General features: G+C 39.4%; 3 protein-coding genes across 5 annotated transcripts; 2 read left to right on the forward strand and 1 right to left on the reverse strand.

Moving 5' to 3' along the window:
* Positions 1-2,851: 2,851 nt before the first annotated feature.
* On the reverse strand, positions 2,852-3,991 carry LOC115633950 (MIP18 family protein galla-1). Its single transcript, XM_030531468.1, has 4 exons — positions 3,513-3,991; positions 3,329-3,441; positions 3,104-3,254; positions 2,852-3,046 (listed from the first exon to the last, which is right to left on the reverse strand). The coding sequence occupies exons 1-4, from the start codon at positions 3,769-3,771 to the stop codon at positions 2,949-2,951; spliced, it is 621 nt and encodes a 206-aa protein (XP_030387328.1). The 5' UTR covers positions 3,772-3,991; the 3' UTR covers positions 2,852-2,948.
* A 739-nt stretch (positions 3,992-4,730) lies between these two features.
* On the forward strand, positions 4,731-8,462 carry LOC115633819 (maternal protein exuperantia). Of its 2 annotated transcripts, none has more exons than XM_030531305.1 (5): positions 4,731-4,878; positions 5,333-5,483; positions 5,651-5,803; positions 5,865-7,089; positions 7,459-8,462. In XM_030531305.1, the coding sequence occupies exons 2-4, from the start codon at positions 5,346-5,348 to the stop codon at positions 7,056-7,058; spliced, it is 1,485 nt and encodes a 494-aa protein (XP_030387165.1). In that variant the 5' UTR covers positions 4,731-4,878; positions 5,333-5,345; the 3' UTR covers positions 7,059-7,089; positions 7,459-8,462. The 2 variants fall into 2 exon arrangements, with proteins under 2 accessions (XP_030387165.1, XP_030387166.1); XM_030531306.1 differs by lacking the exon at positions 4,731-4,878 and adding an exon at positions 5,067-5,208.
* A 162-nt stretch (positions 8,463-8,624) lies between these two features.
* Positions 8,625-14,711, forward strand: LOC115623750 (protein fem-1 homolog B). 2 transcript variants are annotated; one of them, XM_030518296.1, is made up of 8 exons: positions 10,777-10,796; positions 10,865-10,964; positions 11,773-12,055; positions 12,113-12,855; positions 13,114-13,296; positions 13,359-13,591; positions 13,676-13,902; positions 13,962-14,711. In XM_030518296.1, the coding sequence occupies exons 1-8, from the start codon at positions 10,777-10,779 to the stop codon at positions 14,126-14,128; spliced, it is 1,956 nt and encodes a 651-aa protein (XP_030374156.1). In that variant the 3' UTR covers positions 14,129-14,711. The 2 variants fall into 2 exon arrangements, with proteins under 2 accessions (XP_030374148.1, XP_030374156.1); XM_030518288.1 differs by lacking the exons at positions 10,777-10,796; positions 10,865-10,964 and adding an exon at positions 8,625-9,055.
* Positions 14,712-14,810: the final 99 nt, after the last annotated feature.

Here is a 14,810-nt window from a genome sequence, read left to right on the forward strand (position 1 = left end):
TTGCATCGCCTCGCCTCGCCTCGTCTCGCCTCACCAATAGGGAAGGGTAGACTTTGCATAATGCGCATACGCCGCGTAAGCAAGTCAGCAACATCAAGTGTGACTTCCGGCTGAAGCGCTGATGAGCACTGTGACAACAAGAACGGTAACAACAGCAACAGCAATTGTAACAATTGGATCTCTGAAAAGGGAGGGGGGGACAGGGACCACTAAAGTGATGGTGGACATAAAGGTCGGCAGAAAAAGGCGCCAGCCATAATAAAATACATGCAATATGATGTTGCCAACATGGAGGTGCAGGCGTAAAATACAATGTAAATTCCACAGTGTTTTCCTGCTGTGAATGCTGCAGTTGCAGCTGCTGCCGCTGGCACTTCTGCTGCTGGTACAACAATTTCATATGCACACAGAATCACAATAATGGCATACAATTTAACAGAATTGCATATCGGAAGGAAATCTCAGTGCCCGCAATCTGTGCGCCTTCCACTGAGCCCCCACGTAGCAAGTGCGGTGCATTCCCTTACATATAGATGGATGGATATTTATGTACGTACGTATATGGAGGTGCTTAAAATGGGTCACTTGGACCGCAACTTGTGCAGAGATGCAGGAAAATTGCTAACTAATTGCTTCGACTATTAAACGGCTTATTGGTCATCCGGTGCTTGCGTTCTCCTGCATATATTAGAGAAGCTATCAGCAATGTTTTCGTCTTCACAATATACTATAAATGCGAATGAGTGAGAAGCAATTGCGAGCTAAAGAAAACAAATTTGAAAAATAATTAAGGATGAAATTCTGGATACATTTTTTCGTTCGTCTTCGCACTTCTTTTAAAATTGACCATACTTCTTTACTGCCAGAACCAATCATCTGGTTAGTCAAGAGAAAATAAATAAGAAGACATTATAATTTAAAAATTGCAAATTCATCAACTGATGTTATGAAATCTGCTTTATTCCATTCAGAATATCATCAGGGTAACAGCATCTGGGCCAGCTTTCCATACCTTTGTATGCTCATTCTACAATTATTTCCTTTCTGCTACATTTGCGACAGCGTGCAGAAGGTGTGCACCCAACTAGGCGATGATATATGGATAATACTGATACTAAAAACTATAAAAAGTTCTGATTTTCTTGTTGTTCAACATATTTCCTACACAAATGTTGTAAGTAAATCTTAGTTGAAGGAAAATGTAAAGTCTTACGGCAAAATCATGCCTTACTTCCCTTTATTATTAATGGGCATATGCTACTGACTCTCTATGTTATACACTTTGGATCGAGAAGGATTGGAATAACCATCAGTAGTTCTTTATTTTACTGCGTCAATAACTAACCTACTTGTGTCCGGCATCCTATGCGGCGGGAATTCAATAACAAGTATGAGCATGAGCTCAAAAATCGTCTTATTCCTCTAATCATTAGTTGTGTGTTAGCATTAATGGACTGAAGACAGAAATGAAATGTAAAATTGTGTCAAATGTAATGAAATGAACGTAAAACACTCTAACGATGGTACCCAGTGGCCTAGACAAGCCCAACTTTGGCAGGAACAGCAAAACTATCTTTATGTCGAGCTGCACACTTGTCGTTAATGTGAGCCCAGACATGACAGCCTGCCAGTCGAAGGTCAGCCTTCGAAGCGTCCTACCAGAGAGTTTTTCCAGGCCTTGTCACGCCTCGTCACTCGTTTACTTAAGCGCCATTGACAGCGATTTCCACTCGCCTTTTCCTTGCAGCCTCCACCTCATTCTATCTCTTTTAGAAAATGTGCACCGTTACGTGTTAGACACTAGCATCTCTAATGGTCGCCACTTTGATTGCAGCGCGCCAATTAGCGTAATATTCGCAATATGCTTTTTTGTCAAACATCTGCTGCTTTGCTCTCCTCTATTATTCTTTTTAAATTTCGTTTTCACAGTTTTCGCACGCCGTTCATGGGGCGCATTATTATATCTCCTTCTCCAACTGTGCCCTATCTCGAGGATGTTGCCTCATTGGTTGTGTCGAGCCAAAGTGCCAGTTCCTAGCAGCAGCCTGTTTTAATTGCTCTTCGCTCTGCGCTTTGTCCTTAGTTGAAAACTTCCCATTTTGCTGGACACTTTCCTTTTATGTGGCCCGTATTGTGTGCAATACAATTAACTTTAAAGCCTCCTCCTCTTCTTTTGCTTTAAGATAGCGTCTTTCTGTTGAAGCATCTTTCACTTATTTCAATGAAAGTTAAGCCTTGTTATTCATATAAGTGCATACATACATATGTATGTACATGCTTTATATTTATGTATATTTGTCAGGCAACAATTTAACAGATGAGAATGGCATACATACAAACATACAAATGGAAATGCAAACTGGAGCACAAAATCCACTGCACTTCCATTTTGCCTCTTGTTGTAAGCATTATATAGCGAACTTGTGGCATCAAATAAATTACGTACATACGTGCTACTAGTACTTATTTTAATAGTGCACACACAACTGAACTAATTCCAAATGCCTTTGAAGTGGATGGCCTACCCGTGATAATTTTACGCACGGCTGCCGCCATGATAGCTATAAAAAAAAAAATATGGCCGCTATTCATTCACAAAACTCAGTTCAAGTGCTGCACACGGTTTTCTATTGATTTCTAGATATGAAAATATAAACAAATGGTGATTAGAAATATCCCACACGTATAGGCATAGGGCATTAATGGAAGCATTTGGTATATCACTTATCAGCCACAAGGTAGTTGCAACACCAGATAGGAAAACGAGACATTCGTGTTCAAAGTGAAAACAATGATAAGCCGCAATGGGTAAAATATTGAAATATAAGGCCGTTTAGTGAAACACACAGTCTTGCAGGCATATAACAATTTACCAGAAGTTATCAATACAAAAAAGTCGCTTATTTTAAATTTAAAGTCTAGTCTACACAAATCACATTCCATGCGCTCTACTCTTCATCCTTTATGCAGTTCTCTACTAGCTCTCTTAAGTTGGGATTTTCCATGGCAGCTGCAATCCGTTCTTTGTCATTGATTTGTTTGTTAACTGCAAAGTTTAGAAATTGTTTAAATAGATAATTGCATTTTAAATGCGCCCACTTACTCTCCTCCTCTGTTTGATGTGCACCTTTTTTTATGTAAATATCTAACTTGATATTGTGGGGCAGTCCACGCTCGACTTTGATACGTATACAAAGGCCAATTAATGTTGCCAACGAGCAATGTGGAACTGTTGGATTGAATTCAATGCGAACCTGCAATTGCAAATATAGAGGGAAAACATCGTTACATATGCAAATTGGCAAAAAAAAAATATTTTGTATCTTACCACAGACACATTTGATCGAGTTGGGGGCATCACAAAGATACCTTCCTCCCAAACTACATTCAAATCCTCCAGCGTACATGGCTTCTCCGGATCGCGTATGCTGCGCAAGAGATCTGAACAACGATTGATAACAATTGGGACTTAGCTAATTATATAATTTACAATGTAAGAACTCTAAAATCACCATAAATCGTCTCCTGCAGGTCTGTTGCGTTCCGATATCCCAGCTCGTGAAGAAGCGCATCCTCACCAACGGGAACAACTTCGTTATTGAGCGACATTTGACTTGTCTTGCGCAAAATATCTTCGGTGTTTACTTTGCTACTATTTTGGCCGCTAATGCACGCGCTTGCTTTCACGCTCGTACTGCCGTTGGCGCTCGCGTTAGCGTTCGCGCCACTGGCGTCCGATTCAGAGAGTTTTCGTTTGATATAAGACAGCATATTGAATGCTATGTACAATGTACGTGTATTGTCTGATTTACACTCTTATCTGTGCAAGTTTTTTATCAATAGTTGTTGTTATTGTGGCTGCAGCAAGCATATCTTGCAGACGTTCTGAGTGCGCTTCTGTTGCTGCAAAATATTTCCAACAATATCCACAGTTTCCTGTAATATGCGCTTACTTTTAAATTTAAAACTATTTCCAAATTTTTTACCAACTCAGAGGAACGAAGACAGCTGACTTTGTTTTGTTTTTTGCCAAAAGTGCTACCAATTTACTGCCACATAGATAAAATCTTCTTTTTTCGTACATCTGGCAGCACTACTAAGCTGACCAGAAAACGGTGGATATATAAATTACATACAATTACTTTTTAATATTTTTTGAAGATAATCTACTAATGTACTTCACGATAATAAGAATGTTTGTCCTTCATCTGTGAACACCAGAAAGTACTGTACAATATCGCAATATCATTGCTGCGTAGCTGGTAACCCTGCTAAGCCTTATCAGTGCTGTCTCTTATGCGTGCTGTGCAAATTTAGAAAAAAATATTGCAATTTTAGACCAGTCTAAACATATAGTGCCGGTTTCCATATCTCACCAATTGTATATAATTTATATGTGAATTTAAAAAAATATCTTCTAGTACAATATTAAGGAAACAAGAGTGATAAAGTGGCCGAAGAACAAGTGCTAAATATAATTAACCTAAATTATCGTACGCAACAGCAACAAAGACTGCAGACCGCAAGTGACAAGTGCAGCTCCACAAATATTGTGCGGGCGCGAAGAAGAATCATAAATTGTAAACAGCTTAGCAGCACAATTTGCAAAATAAATTTAGTTGTTGAGTCAGCTATTTGGCCCATTGTACTTAACAGAATATTTTCAAATTCAGAGCCTACTACAAATGAAATTTGACCAAATTTGACATACCCTGGTTTCAAATAATATTTTAGTCATTTCGTTTTGGTTAGTCGTACGAATTGTTTCTTATTTGTGAAAGCTCGTCGAACGGAAAACCGCTTTACCCTTTTGAAAAATAAAGGAAAAAGTTCGTAAAAAGCGAGAGAGCCTATCGAGTTAAAACACGAAGTGCAAAGGTAAGAGTACATTAGCGGTGATCCCTTAAAGTGTGTGTTATGTGTTGGTGTGGTAAAAGAAAAAGTTGAGAGGCCAAGTGAAAAAAATATGGCTGCAAAGTCCTGGAAAAGTGCCGTTTCATGTAATTACAGCTCAAGCTACCGCGTCATCTTTGAAAATTCCGCATCCCACATTCGGTTGCCAGTGTTCGTTTAGCGCGGATTGTAAAAAATTTTGCGCTCTAAATTCTCGTCATCGAGAAAAAATTTGACAGTTAGTCACAAAGAAAAAAAATCACTGCCATTTTGCAGAACTCGATTTTAAAATTTTCTTTTTATTTGTGTTGCAAAGTAAGGAGTGAGCAGAATTGCATTTTCAATTTTTTATTTATCACAAATCTAGAGATGTACATACATACATACATACATACATACATACATTGTCCTAACCCATTTTTGTACTTTCATCGAACAGTTCGTATACTAAAATGGTTGCCGATAATATTGCCATTGCGGCTGCTGATCAGTCCTCATCTGCTGTGGGTGTAAAGGAGCAGCTGCCAAATGGCAATTACATTTTGGTTGGTGTTGATATAGATACCACTGGACGCCGTCTTATTGATGAGGTACGTATGCACGCGTGTGTGTGTGTGTTTGTGTGGAATAACGGTACATATTCCACTGAGGTCAGCGACCTGTAGCGCTTGTTCTTGAGCATAGAGATAGATACTTGGCTCAATCCTAACCTAACTTTCTTTTTCGATATATGTATGTATTTTTTATACACTGACAGATTGTCCAGTTGGCCGCTTATACTCCAACTGACCATTTTGAGCAATACATTATGCCGTATATGAATCTCAACCCTGCCGCACGCCAGCGTCATCAGGTTCGTGTTATTTCGATTGGTTTTTATCGTATGCTGAAGTCGATGCAGACCTACAAGGTAAGCCCCACCGTCACACCCACTGAATGGATAACAGAACCGAATTTATTGATTTTTGCAGATCATTAAATCAAAATCGGAAATCGCTGCACTCAAAGACTTCCTTGACTGGCTTGAGCAGCTTAAATCGAAGAATGCCAACTCGGATGGCATTGTCTTGGTCTACCACGAGGAGCGCAAATTCATACCCTATATGATTTTGGAGTCGCTCAAGAAATATAGCCTGCTGGACAGGTTTACTAAGACCGTCAAATCGTTTGCAAATGGCCTCAACTTGGCCAAATCGTCTATAAGCGATACCAAACGCTACACTCTACGCAAGTTGTCCAAGATCTTGTCGAAGACCAACGATGATGACAACAAATCGGAAAATATCGCCGACAGCAACAACAATGCCGCTGTTAATGTAACCAATGAGAAGCGTTTGAAGAATGGCATCCAGTTTGAACGCGAGGAGTTCGATGGCAATGCCAGTGTGCGTGCCAAACTGGCCTTTAATGTGGCTCTGCAGCTGAGCAATGGAATGGAGCGTAAGGCTCAGCCGGAGTCTTCAGAGGTATTGGAGAATCTCTTCAATGCCCTGAAGCCGTTTGCCAAGCCGATTGGCTGTGATATTCGCGAATTGGATACACAGAACGAGAATTTGGAGCGTCAGAACTCCTTCCGTCCAGTGTTCTTGAACTATTTCAAGACCACCCTATACCACCGTGTGCGTGCTGTGAAATTCCGCATTGTGCTGGCTGAGCAAGGCTTCGATTTGACCACCTTGAGTGCCATCTGGTCCGAGAAACATAAGGAAGGAATAACAGAGGCTCTCCAGGCCATATCTAATCTAAAGAGTGAGGATAAAACCGAACTAATTGAACTTTTGGATAGCTACTTTGATCCAAACAAAACAACCATCAAACCTGTTGTTAAAACTAACAACAACCGCCGTCGCAATAGGCGCGGAAATTTATCCTCTCAGAAAAATGGAGCCGGTGCTAGCAGCTCCCGTTCCGCTAGTGCCGGTGCTGGTGGTGATAAATCGCAAAGTGTGCTGTCCGTGCCAGACTCCACTATTAAGACGCCATCGCCGTCGTCAAAAAGTGTTAACGGAAACTCTAGTCGTCCACAGCGTAAGCGTAACTCGCGCAACAGCTTGAATACCAACGGACTGAAGCCCGAGACTCCGCTGAACAAGTCAGCTCCACCGACCCCGTCCGTAGCACCGGCTACCGTCGTCACTAATATACCCATTGCAGCCTCCAACTAAAGTGCCTGGACGAAGCTGCGACCATAAACAAGTAAATTCTTTTGCACTACAGTTTACCCTAGTAGAGCTTTAGAGTTATTTATTGGCTTCTTGAACACGCTATTTTAATTTAATTTGTATTATAAATTAAATTGTAGCTTTTAGTTAATGTACTAGCTAAACTAGCTAGTAAGGCACATGTATGTAGTTGTTGTAGTTTATATTTATAAGTTCCATGCGCTTACAAATCTGGTGATAATAGATATTGAAGCTGAAATGAATTTTAAGGTTCGGAGGCGCATGGGCAATTGTTAATTATTTTTTTAAAAAAAAGCTTACTGTATTGTATTTCTTTGGAATTTTTAAAAACACATACATATAATTAACATGTTTATAATCTTTTAAAACGCTGCGGTTTTAGATTTTCAAGAAAATGAACATACTTCAAATATACACAAGTTATAATACACAAATCAAGAAATGAAAAATATCAAGTGCACTGCTGCTTTTCAATCAAGAAACTAAATATACGAACTTTTTCTGAAGAACTGCACAGATTAGAAACAAGATCCCAAATTCAAGTATTTACAAAATTTCCCGTCGTAATTTGCAACATGTCGTCGGTACCTATCTATCATATGTATGTACGGGCATGAATATGAACAAGTTAGTGAATGGATTAAATTGACATTCGTGATCGGCAACAATGTTTCATGTACACAGGATTACATATTTAAGCTCCAATTCAGTTGAAAACGGGAAAAATAATCGAGATGATATAAAGATATGATGGTAAAACGAAAAAACGCGCTTAGACTCATGCGGTTGAGCTGATTTTTAAGAACGGCAACCTAACTAAACTTTCATGGATCTAAATTGCACACGAATTGAATGCAATAGGAAATAAAAATATTGCACTCTTTACCATTATGTGAAAACCGACTAACATAGAAGAAAGCATAAAAAGCTTGAAAACTAAAAAGAAGTTTGAAGACATCATTATGTCACTAGATAGGTGACGTATATAAATAGCATTCGATAAATTCGTTGCGTTTAGGCATAGTTTTCCAAAAGAATGATGCAGTGCACGGTCGTCGTTTAAAATACAAAAACGAGTGGAAAAATATGACCCATACAAACGCCTCGATGAACTAGTACATTGGGTAGACGTAAGCAACACACATTCATTTAAAAACGAATTAGATATTAGATTGCCCAATGTGAACAAATTCACATTGAAGCTTAAACAGAATTATTTAAATAAATATACAAGCTCAAAACGTAATTTCGCACAAAAACACGCGAAGAGAGGAGAAACTACAACATTTCAAGCGATATTTCACTAAACATTACAATTGTTTCATGTTTGCACATAAGTTTTTATCAATTTATTCGATATTGTAATAAAAAATCGTAATAAATAAATATATGTATGTGAACAATAAAAATTAGTATTTGAATTCAAATTTGCGCGCAATTGCGGTGCCCATACGTAAAAGCTAAAACAAACAAAAAAAAAAAACAACTACGTGGCCACTCTTGCCCATGCACTATCGATTTTTGTCTAAAAGCAAACGATAGCGATAGCACAGCTGGGTTCATTTTGTCAGCCCCTCCAGAAAAAATAAAAAATAACACCCGATCTGCCCATTGCAGGGAACAAAACAATTTGCAAACATTAAGTTATAGACAGTGTCGTTTGATTTTCATGAAACGCGTGAACGACACATCTCCTGCTCTACATACCAGCTATGGATATCGATATGGATGTGGACGGCGAGCCGAATGCGCACACGGAACTTTACGACGATGGCCTTGACTTGGGGTTTAACATGGCGCATGCGATCCTTTTTGAGCTGGCCGAGGAGCTGCGCGAGAAGTTCGCTAGTGATGGGAACTTAAAGTTCTCGCAGCTAAATACAATTTATTTGTCTGCTCGTAATAGTCAAATGAAGCGCTTCGTCGCCGCCTTAAATGGCGTAAAAAGAAAGGAGATTCAGAATTATTTGGTCAACACGGTATGTACCAGCATGGAAAATTGTTAACACATACACCCACACATTTGTATATATGTATGTATGTTGTGTTTATGTATTTCGCATAATGAGCATGCGAGTCGGCGTGCGCAGCTTTTTCGCTCTTATTTACTACTGCGTCATTAAAGAAAAGTTTTGCTTATTCATCGCACATACATACATATGTATATGTATGTACATATGTATATGTATGTGTGCATATGTATGTTGTTTGGAAATTGTGCTCCCATTATACGGAGCGTATTTCACCATGATTTTTTATTGATATTCAATTGCGTATTTTCCGAGTTCTTTCTAAGATTCAACCGCTTTTCTTTGTTTATCGCCTGCATCTTGTGAGTCTCAAGCGAGGTGTCCCCACCTCGTATCAACAGAACAACAAATTTTATGTACATACTTATGCATATACACATACATATATATACATACATATGTACATATGCACATATGCAAGGGCGTACGCAGCTTTTACAAAAGGGGCCCCAAAAATTAATTTTATTTTTTGATTAAGTAATGCACGATGCATTTAAAAAATAATTTATGCATATGATCAATGAAAGAACTTCAACAAATCCAACTCAGTTAAATTTTAAGGCGAAATAGTGCGTCATAATAATGAACGTGTGGTCGACTTTTATGGCAACATTAATTGTAGTTGGGGTAACGGCCCCGCCCCCCTCTGCGTACGCCCTTGTACATATGCATTTGATTTGTTTATAAAACATGTGTCTACACATACAAATTTGCGAATGCTTGCCAAGTAATTGCTTGGCGAAGTAATTGTTAATTTGCGAAAAATGCCGTCAATTAATGGGCAAGTGATAGTGATACATAAATATGGATACAAACCTACACATGTACATACATATATACTTTTTCGTCTATGTATGGGCATTTAATGTTAATATACATACATACATATATGCATTTACAAATCTTTATTTAAAGCATGCGCGTCACTTTCACATTTAATTTGAAAATGTTGCGCGCAAATTAATTTACCTACTACATACATACTACCATACATATATGGAATATTCGCGGCCCATCTTTATCTAATTACTCATAGCACAGCTCTGGACAAGTTGACAACCCATTGGCGCCGTGCCAAAGCATTTACAGTTCCTGAATTGAGTTTTTACTATAATGTTTGTTTTCGGTAAAATACTAAATGATGTGTGAACATTGAACTAAAGCGCGCAACCTAAAAAAATATCCATTTGACTAAATTTAATTGCCGATTAAAGAAAGTGTTTTGAGTTTCTTGTTAGTCTCTGAAGATGTATATATGAAATGCATATGCGCCTATAGAAAAACCTGGATATGCAGGCACATGAAACCTGCACGATTCTTCAATGGAATGTAATATAAAACAATTAAAATGAACAGCTGCCAATTGTAAACAAACCCCAATTATGCGTCACTCTCTCTCGCATTCTCTCCATTCCGGCATCAGCTGGCCATCGAGCTACGCGTGCATTTGCGCACTCTCCCTTGTCCTTTTTCAACCCCCATGACTGGCCACCCCTATCATATGCAAACTTAAGGGTGTTATGCAGACTGGGCGAAGGATACCATGTTAGTCATGTTCGTTGTTGCCCTCATGAGACGAAGTTTTATTGAGTTTTTGAGCTCTTGCTTGTAGTCAGGACCTTTTGACAGCTGCGCCTTTCAGTGTAGTTTCAATTTTCCACGAGGATAACATGAACGCGGAATTGTATCGGTAAAGCACAGCTTAACGTAACCTTAAATCGTTGCTTCTGATTGTTTACTGACAATCCTTTTTTGTAGCACACGCAAACGCTGGTACGAGTCCGCATGGCCAGGCGCTAATTTCTGGCGTGGTGCTAAAGACACGCTGCCTATTGCAAGCTATATAACTTATCCGGCGGTGAGTCTGTTGCCATATGTTATGAACAGTTTACTACTCAGACAGCAGTTGCTTGACCTAGAGTCTATTTTGGTCAGAATCGCATTTCCCTCGTGCAAAACGCAATAACAGCTCAGTTCAGCAAAATTGTTTCCCATTGCGAATTCTGAATATGAATGTGCGCCTCTCGCCCCGGCAATGGTGCCTGGATCTAAATGATGTATATGAATATTCTATATCTACATATTTTAATGAATGTTTGTGTGTGTAAGCGTGGACAATTTGTAATATTTACATGTGCCGTGCCAAAAACCAAATCGCACATGGGACAACGTAGCACGAACAAAGAAATTCGCCCCCGCTGTTTCGCTTTTTATTAGTACCCTGGTAAAAATAAATGTATGTACATATGTATATATTTATACGTACATATATAAGTGAATAGTGCAAATCGTGTGAATATTACTCGGATTTGATAAATTATATATTTCTAAACGCCTCCTGTCGTGAAAATTATTGAACCAACTAACCAAGAAGACAATTAATAAATATGAATTGTTTAGTCGACATTAAAACCAGTTTGAAAGAATAAGACCCTTAAATGCCTTAAATGACGTTTTAAACAATTTCAACTGTATTTTTTAATTTGCGATCCAGCGCATGAATTTGATGTTTCCGAAGATTTATGCTGCAAATTCATTTTTGACCGCCAACATCTCTGTACATGTGAAACTTTTATTTTCGGCTACACGCGCCTTGACTTTGGCCTCATTTTTAATATAAATACACTGCCTCTAAAAGTGCGTGAAAACCTGTCATATCTTTGCAGAGATTCGATGAGCCCGATGGCCAATCACTCACGCCTCTTACGATGGCCGCCATGTCCGGTAATGTTACGTTTGTGAAGACGCTTCTGTCTCACTACGACATAGATCTCGAACGGGAATGTAATGTCATATTCGATGGTCTGGTGGTTTACGGTGCCACGCCCCTGTGGGTCGCAGCTGGCATGGGTCATCTACAAATTGTGAAGCTGCTGGTACAAGCCAAAGCCAACGTCAATCACAATACCAAGGCGCAAAGTTCTCCGCTGCGTGCGGCCTGCTATGAAGGTATACTATTCTTTGTTGGACACTTTCCTACATAACTTATTTTATTTTGATTCGTAGGTCGTCTGGATATTGTGCGTTACCTAATTGAGCACGGAGCTGAAGTGAATGCCACCAATGCTTTCAACAACACCTGTATAATGATTGCTGCTTATAAGGGACACGAGTTGGTCGTGGACACGCTTCTCAAGAACGGGGCGCGCACCAACGGTCAGGCGTTGTGTGGTGCCACTGCATTGCACTATGCTGCCGAAAGTGGACATCTAGATGTAGTACGTCTACTTTTAGATCATGGTGCAACATTGCACAAGAATGAGCTGGGCATAACGCCAGCGCTGCAGGCAGCCGAGCGTTTGCATGAGGAGGTTCTGGAGGAATTCCTTCAGCGTCCTGGACTAATGAGTCTCGAGGAGCAAATCACGGCAATGGAGCTGCTAGGTGCCACATATGCCAATGACAAGCTCAAGTACGATGTTAATCGGGCATACAGCTATCTAATGCGGGCCATGCAGCTGCGTTATGAGAATCCGCAAAATATTGTGCGCAAGCGAGTTTTGCAGCCCATACCCGCCTACGATAGTTGGTTTGAGACTGAAAATTTGCCAGAACTGAATGCTATCAAGTTGAATCACCACTCTATACACATGGAGTCGTTGACTATACGCGAACGCATACTGGGCAGACAAAATCCGGAACTGCCACAAGCGATTATTTATCGTGGTGCCGTCATGGCTGATCAGGGACGTTACGAACAGTGTCAAGTGCTATGGAACTATGCTATCGATTTGCGCATGCGCAATAATGTGAGTCTTATTCCATTCTAAGCCTTATACTTTTTATTGTATAGGACTTCTTGATTTCCCAAACGAAGAAACAGTAACGGGATCAGATTTCAGATTTCTTTTTTTTTAACTCTAATAATTCTAACTTACAAACCATAACAATTTAACTCTATTGTTGCATATCCACCTATGAACCTGCGCTAAAAAATATGCATTTAGGCGTGGAGTTTCCCCAATAAGCAAAAAAAATGCCTTCTATATTTTTATTTATTCTTGCAGCTGTCCGTTGAACGTGATTTATTAAGATTTGCTCAGCTCTTTGCGCAAATATTGCGTGTAGCCAATCACCGCTTGACCCTGGATCATGTTGTTCCAGTTCTCGCCAAGTGCCAACATGAGATCGAACTGAATAAATGTAAAATGTTGAATGCCAAACCAAACTCCTGTGCCAGCATGCTGCAGGTGAGTTGACCAAATGAAAGGACCTCCACTAATATTAATCATATACCCTTTTTGTGTTTCAGGACCAAAATAATCAGAACTGCATTACAGCATTGTATTTAATCAAAATTGTCACACAATTAGCTCGCCGCAGGAAAGATCAGGACATCAACGAGGAGCAAATTCAGCAGCTGTTCCTTGTAGTAAGAAAGTTTATCCAAAACGATACACGGTTGCAGGATGGCCAAACTTTGCTGCATCTAGCTGTAAATGGCGTGACCCCTGTGGATGAGTTCTACACCAATGAGATGTGCAGGTGCGTCACCGCCCTACTGCTACTACACTCAGAAATGAGGCAATATATCTAAATGTCAAGCTAACAATTAACGACCTGTATTAGATTCCCTTGCTATGCCACTGCTCTGGTGCTTGTGCACTGCGGCGCCTCTGTCCTTGCCGTCGATGCTTCGCGCAACACACCGCTACACATTTTAGTTACTAGGGTGAATGGCACACAGGAGCGGCACACGGAAATGGCACGTATTGTGCAACTATTTGTTGAGGCGGGCGCACATTTGGATGCCGTAAATGCTGCAGGTCAAACAGCAGCGGCAGCATGCAAGCAAAGTAAGTGGATGATATTATAAGTAATGATTGGCTTACTTACGTTATTAAATATATTTAAGGCACACTGGCTAATGTACTGCATGGATACCAGAATGCTCACTCCACGCTGAAATGTCTCGCGGCCCGCATTATAGCCACCCACAGGCTGAACTTTAAGGGAACAATACCAACCGCATTGGAGGGGTTCATTCAAATGCACAGCGTAGATAATTTATCAAAAATGTAAAAAACCTCAGAGCTTCGGCATGCCGACGTCTGCATACCCTTGCAAACCTCATTTACCGAACGGTTTGGTATATCAAATAGGGGAAAGATCTACATAACCAATATCCTTTCCAAAGCTTAGCAGCTATTTGATCTAGTCAACTACCTTGAATCGTCAACCCTGTACCGAAGGTGAAAAGGGTAATGCCCCAGATAGGTGTAACAGTTTACACTTGGATCTGGCAAAATAATATTTTTAGAAACCAGCCTTTATTTCACGTTCTTTGAATTTCGCAACACTTTAACAGACGTTGCCAAGAAAATGAACAAATGAAAATTGTAGAAAAATAAATTAATAAAAATGTTCGTTTGTGGAGAACTCTTTGCAAGGGTATAACATGCCAGAAACACTAAAACATATTTTTATATCGAATTTAGTGACTTAATTAGCAAATTGCCAACATTTTATTTTTCTATTACTTATTTATGTATGTATGTATTGTGTTATCGTTTTCAGTAAGCATAATTTATTTATATATACATTTTAAACACTTCTGACTGATGTTTATTGTAATCATATATAAAATCATTTTGTACATTTTCTATATGCGAGTGTGTGTAATTAATCGATCTTCAAAAAGTGAATAGTGTTTGATTAGAAAAAGAAATTAATCAAGAAATCATCAATATCAACATTTTTTTTT

Source organism: Scaptodrosophila lebanonensis, unplaced genomic scaffold, assembly GCF_003285725.1.
Source record: "Scaptodrosophila lebanonensis strain 11010-0011.00,11010-0021.00 unplaced genomic scaffold, SlebRS2 tig00000001-arrow-pilon, whole genome shotgun sequence".
In the NCBI taxonomy this organism is placed as follows: Eukaryota; Metazoa; Arthropoda; class Insecta; order Diptera; family Drosophilidae; genus Scaptodrosophila; species Scaptodrosophila lebanonensis.

Coding starts and splice junctions, on each gene's coding strand:
- LOC115633819 (XM_030531305.1), top strand. CDS start 5,346: ATGGTTGCCGATAATATTGCCATTGCGGCTGCTGATCAGTCCTCATCT. Junction 5,484..5,650: donor GACGCCGTCTTATTGATGAG/GTACGTATGCAC, acceptor ATACACTGACAG/ATTGTCCAGTTGGCCGCTTA. Junction 5,804..5,864: donor AGTCGATGCAGACCTACAAG/GTAAGCCCCACC, acceptor TGATTTTTGCAG/ATCATTAAATCAAAATCGGA.
- LOC115633950 (XM_030531468.1), bottom strand. CDS start 3,771: ATGCTGTCTTATATCAAACGAAAACTCTCTGAATCGGACGCCAGTGGC. Junction 3,255..3,328: donor CTCGATCAAATGTGTCTGTG/GTAAGATACAAA, acceptor TTGCAATTGCAG/GTTCGCATTGAATTCAATCC. Junction 3,047..3,103: donor ACATCAAACAGAGGAGGAGA/GTAAGTGGGCGC, acceptor TAAACTTTGCAG/TTAACAAACAAATCAATGAC.
- LOC115623750 (XM_030518288.1), top strand. CDS start 8,789: ATGGATATCGATATGGATGTGGACGGCGAGCCGAATGCGCACACGGAA. Junction 9,056..11,772: donor AGAATTATTTGGTCAACACG/GTATGTACCAGC, acceptor ATATCTTTGCAG/AGATTCGATGAGCCCGATGG. Junction 12,056..12,112: donor GCGTGCGGCCTGCTATGAAG/GTATACTATTCT, acceptor TTTGATTCGTAG/GTCGTCTGGATATTGTGCGT.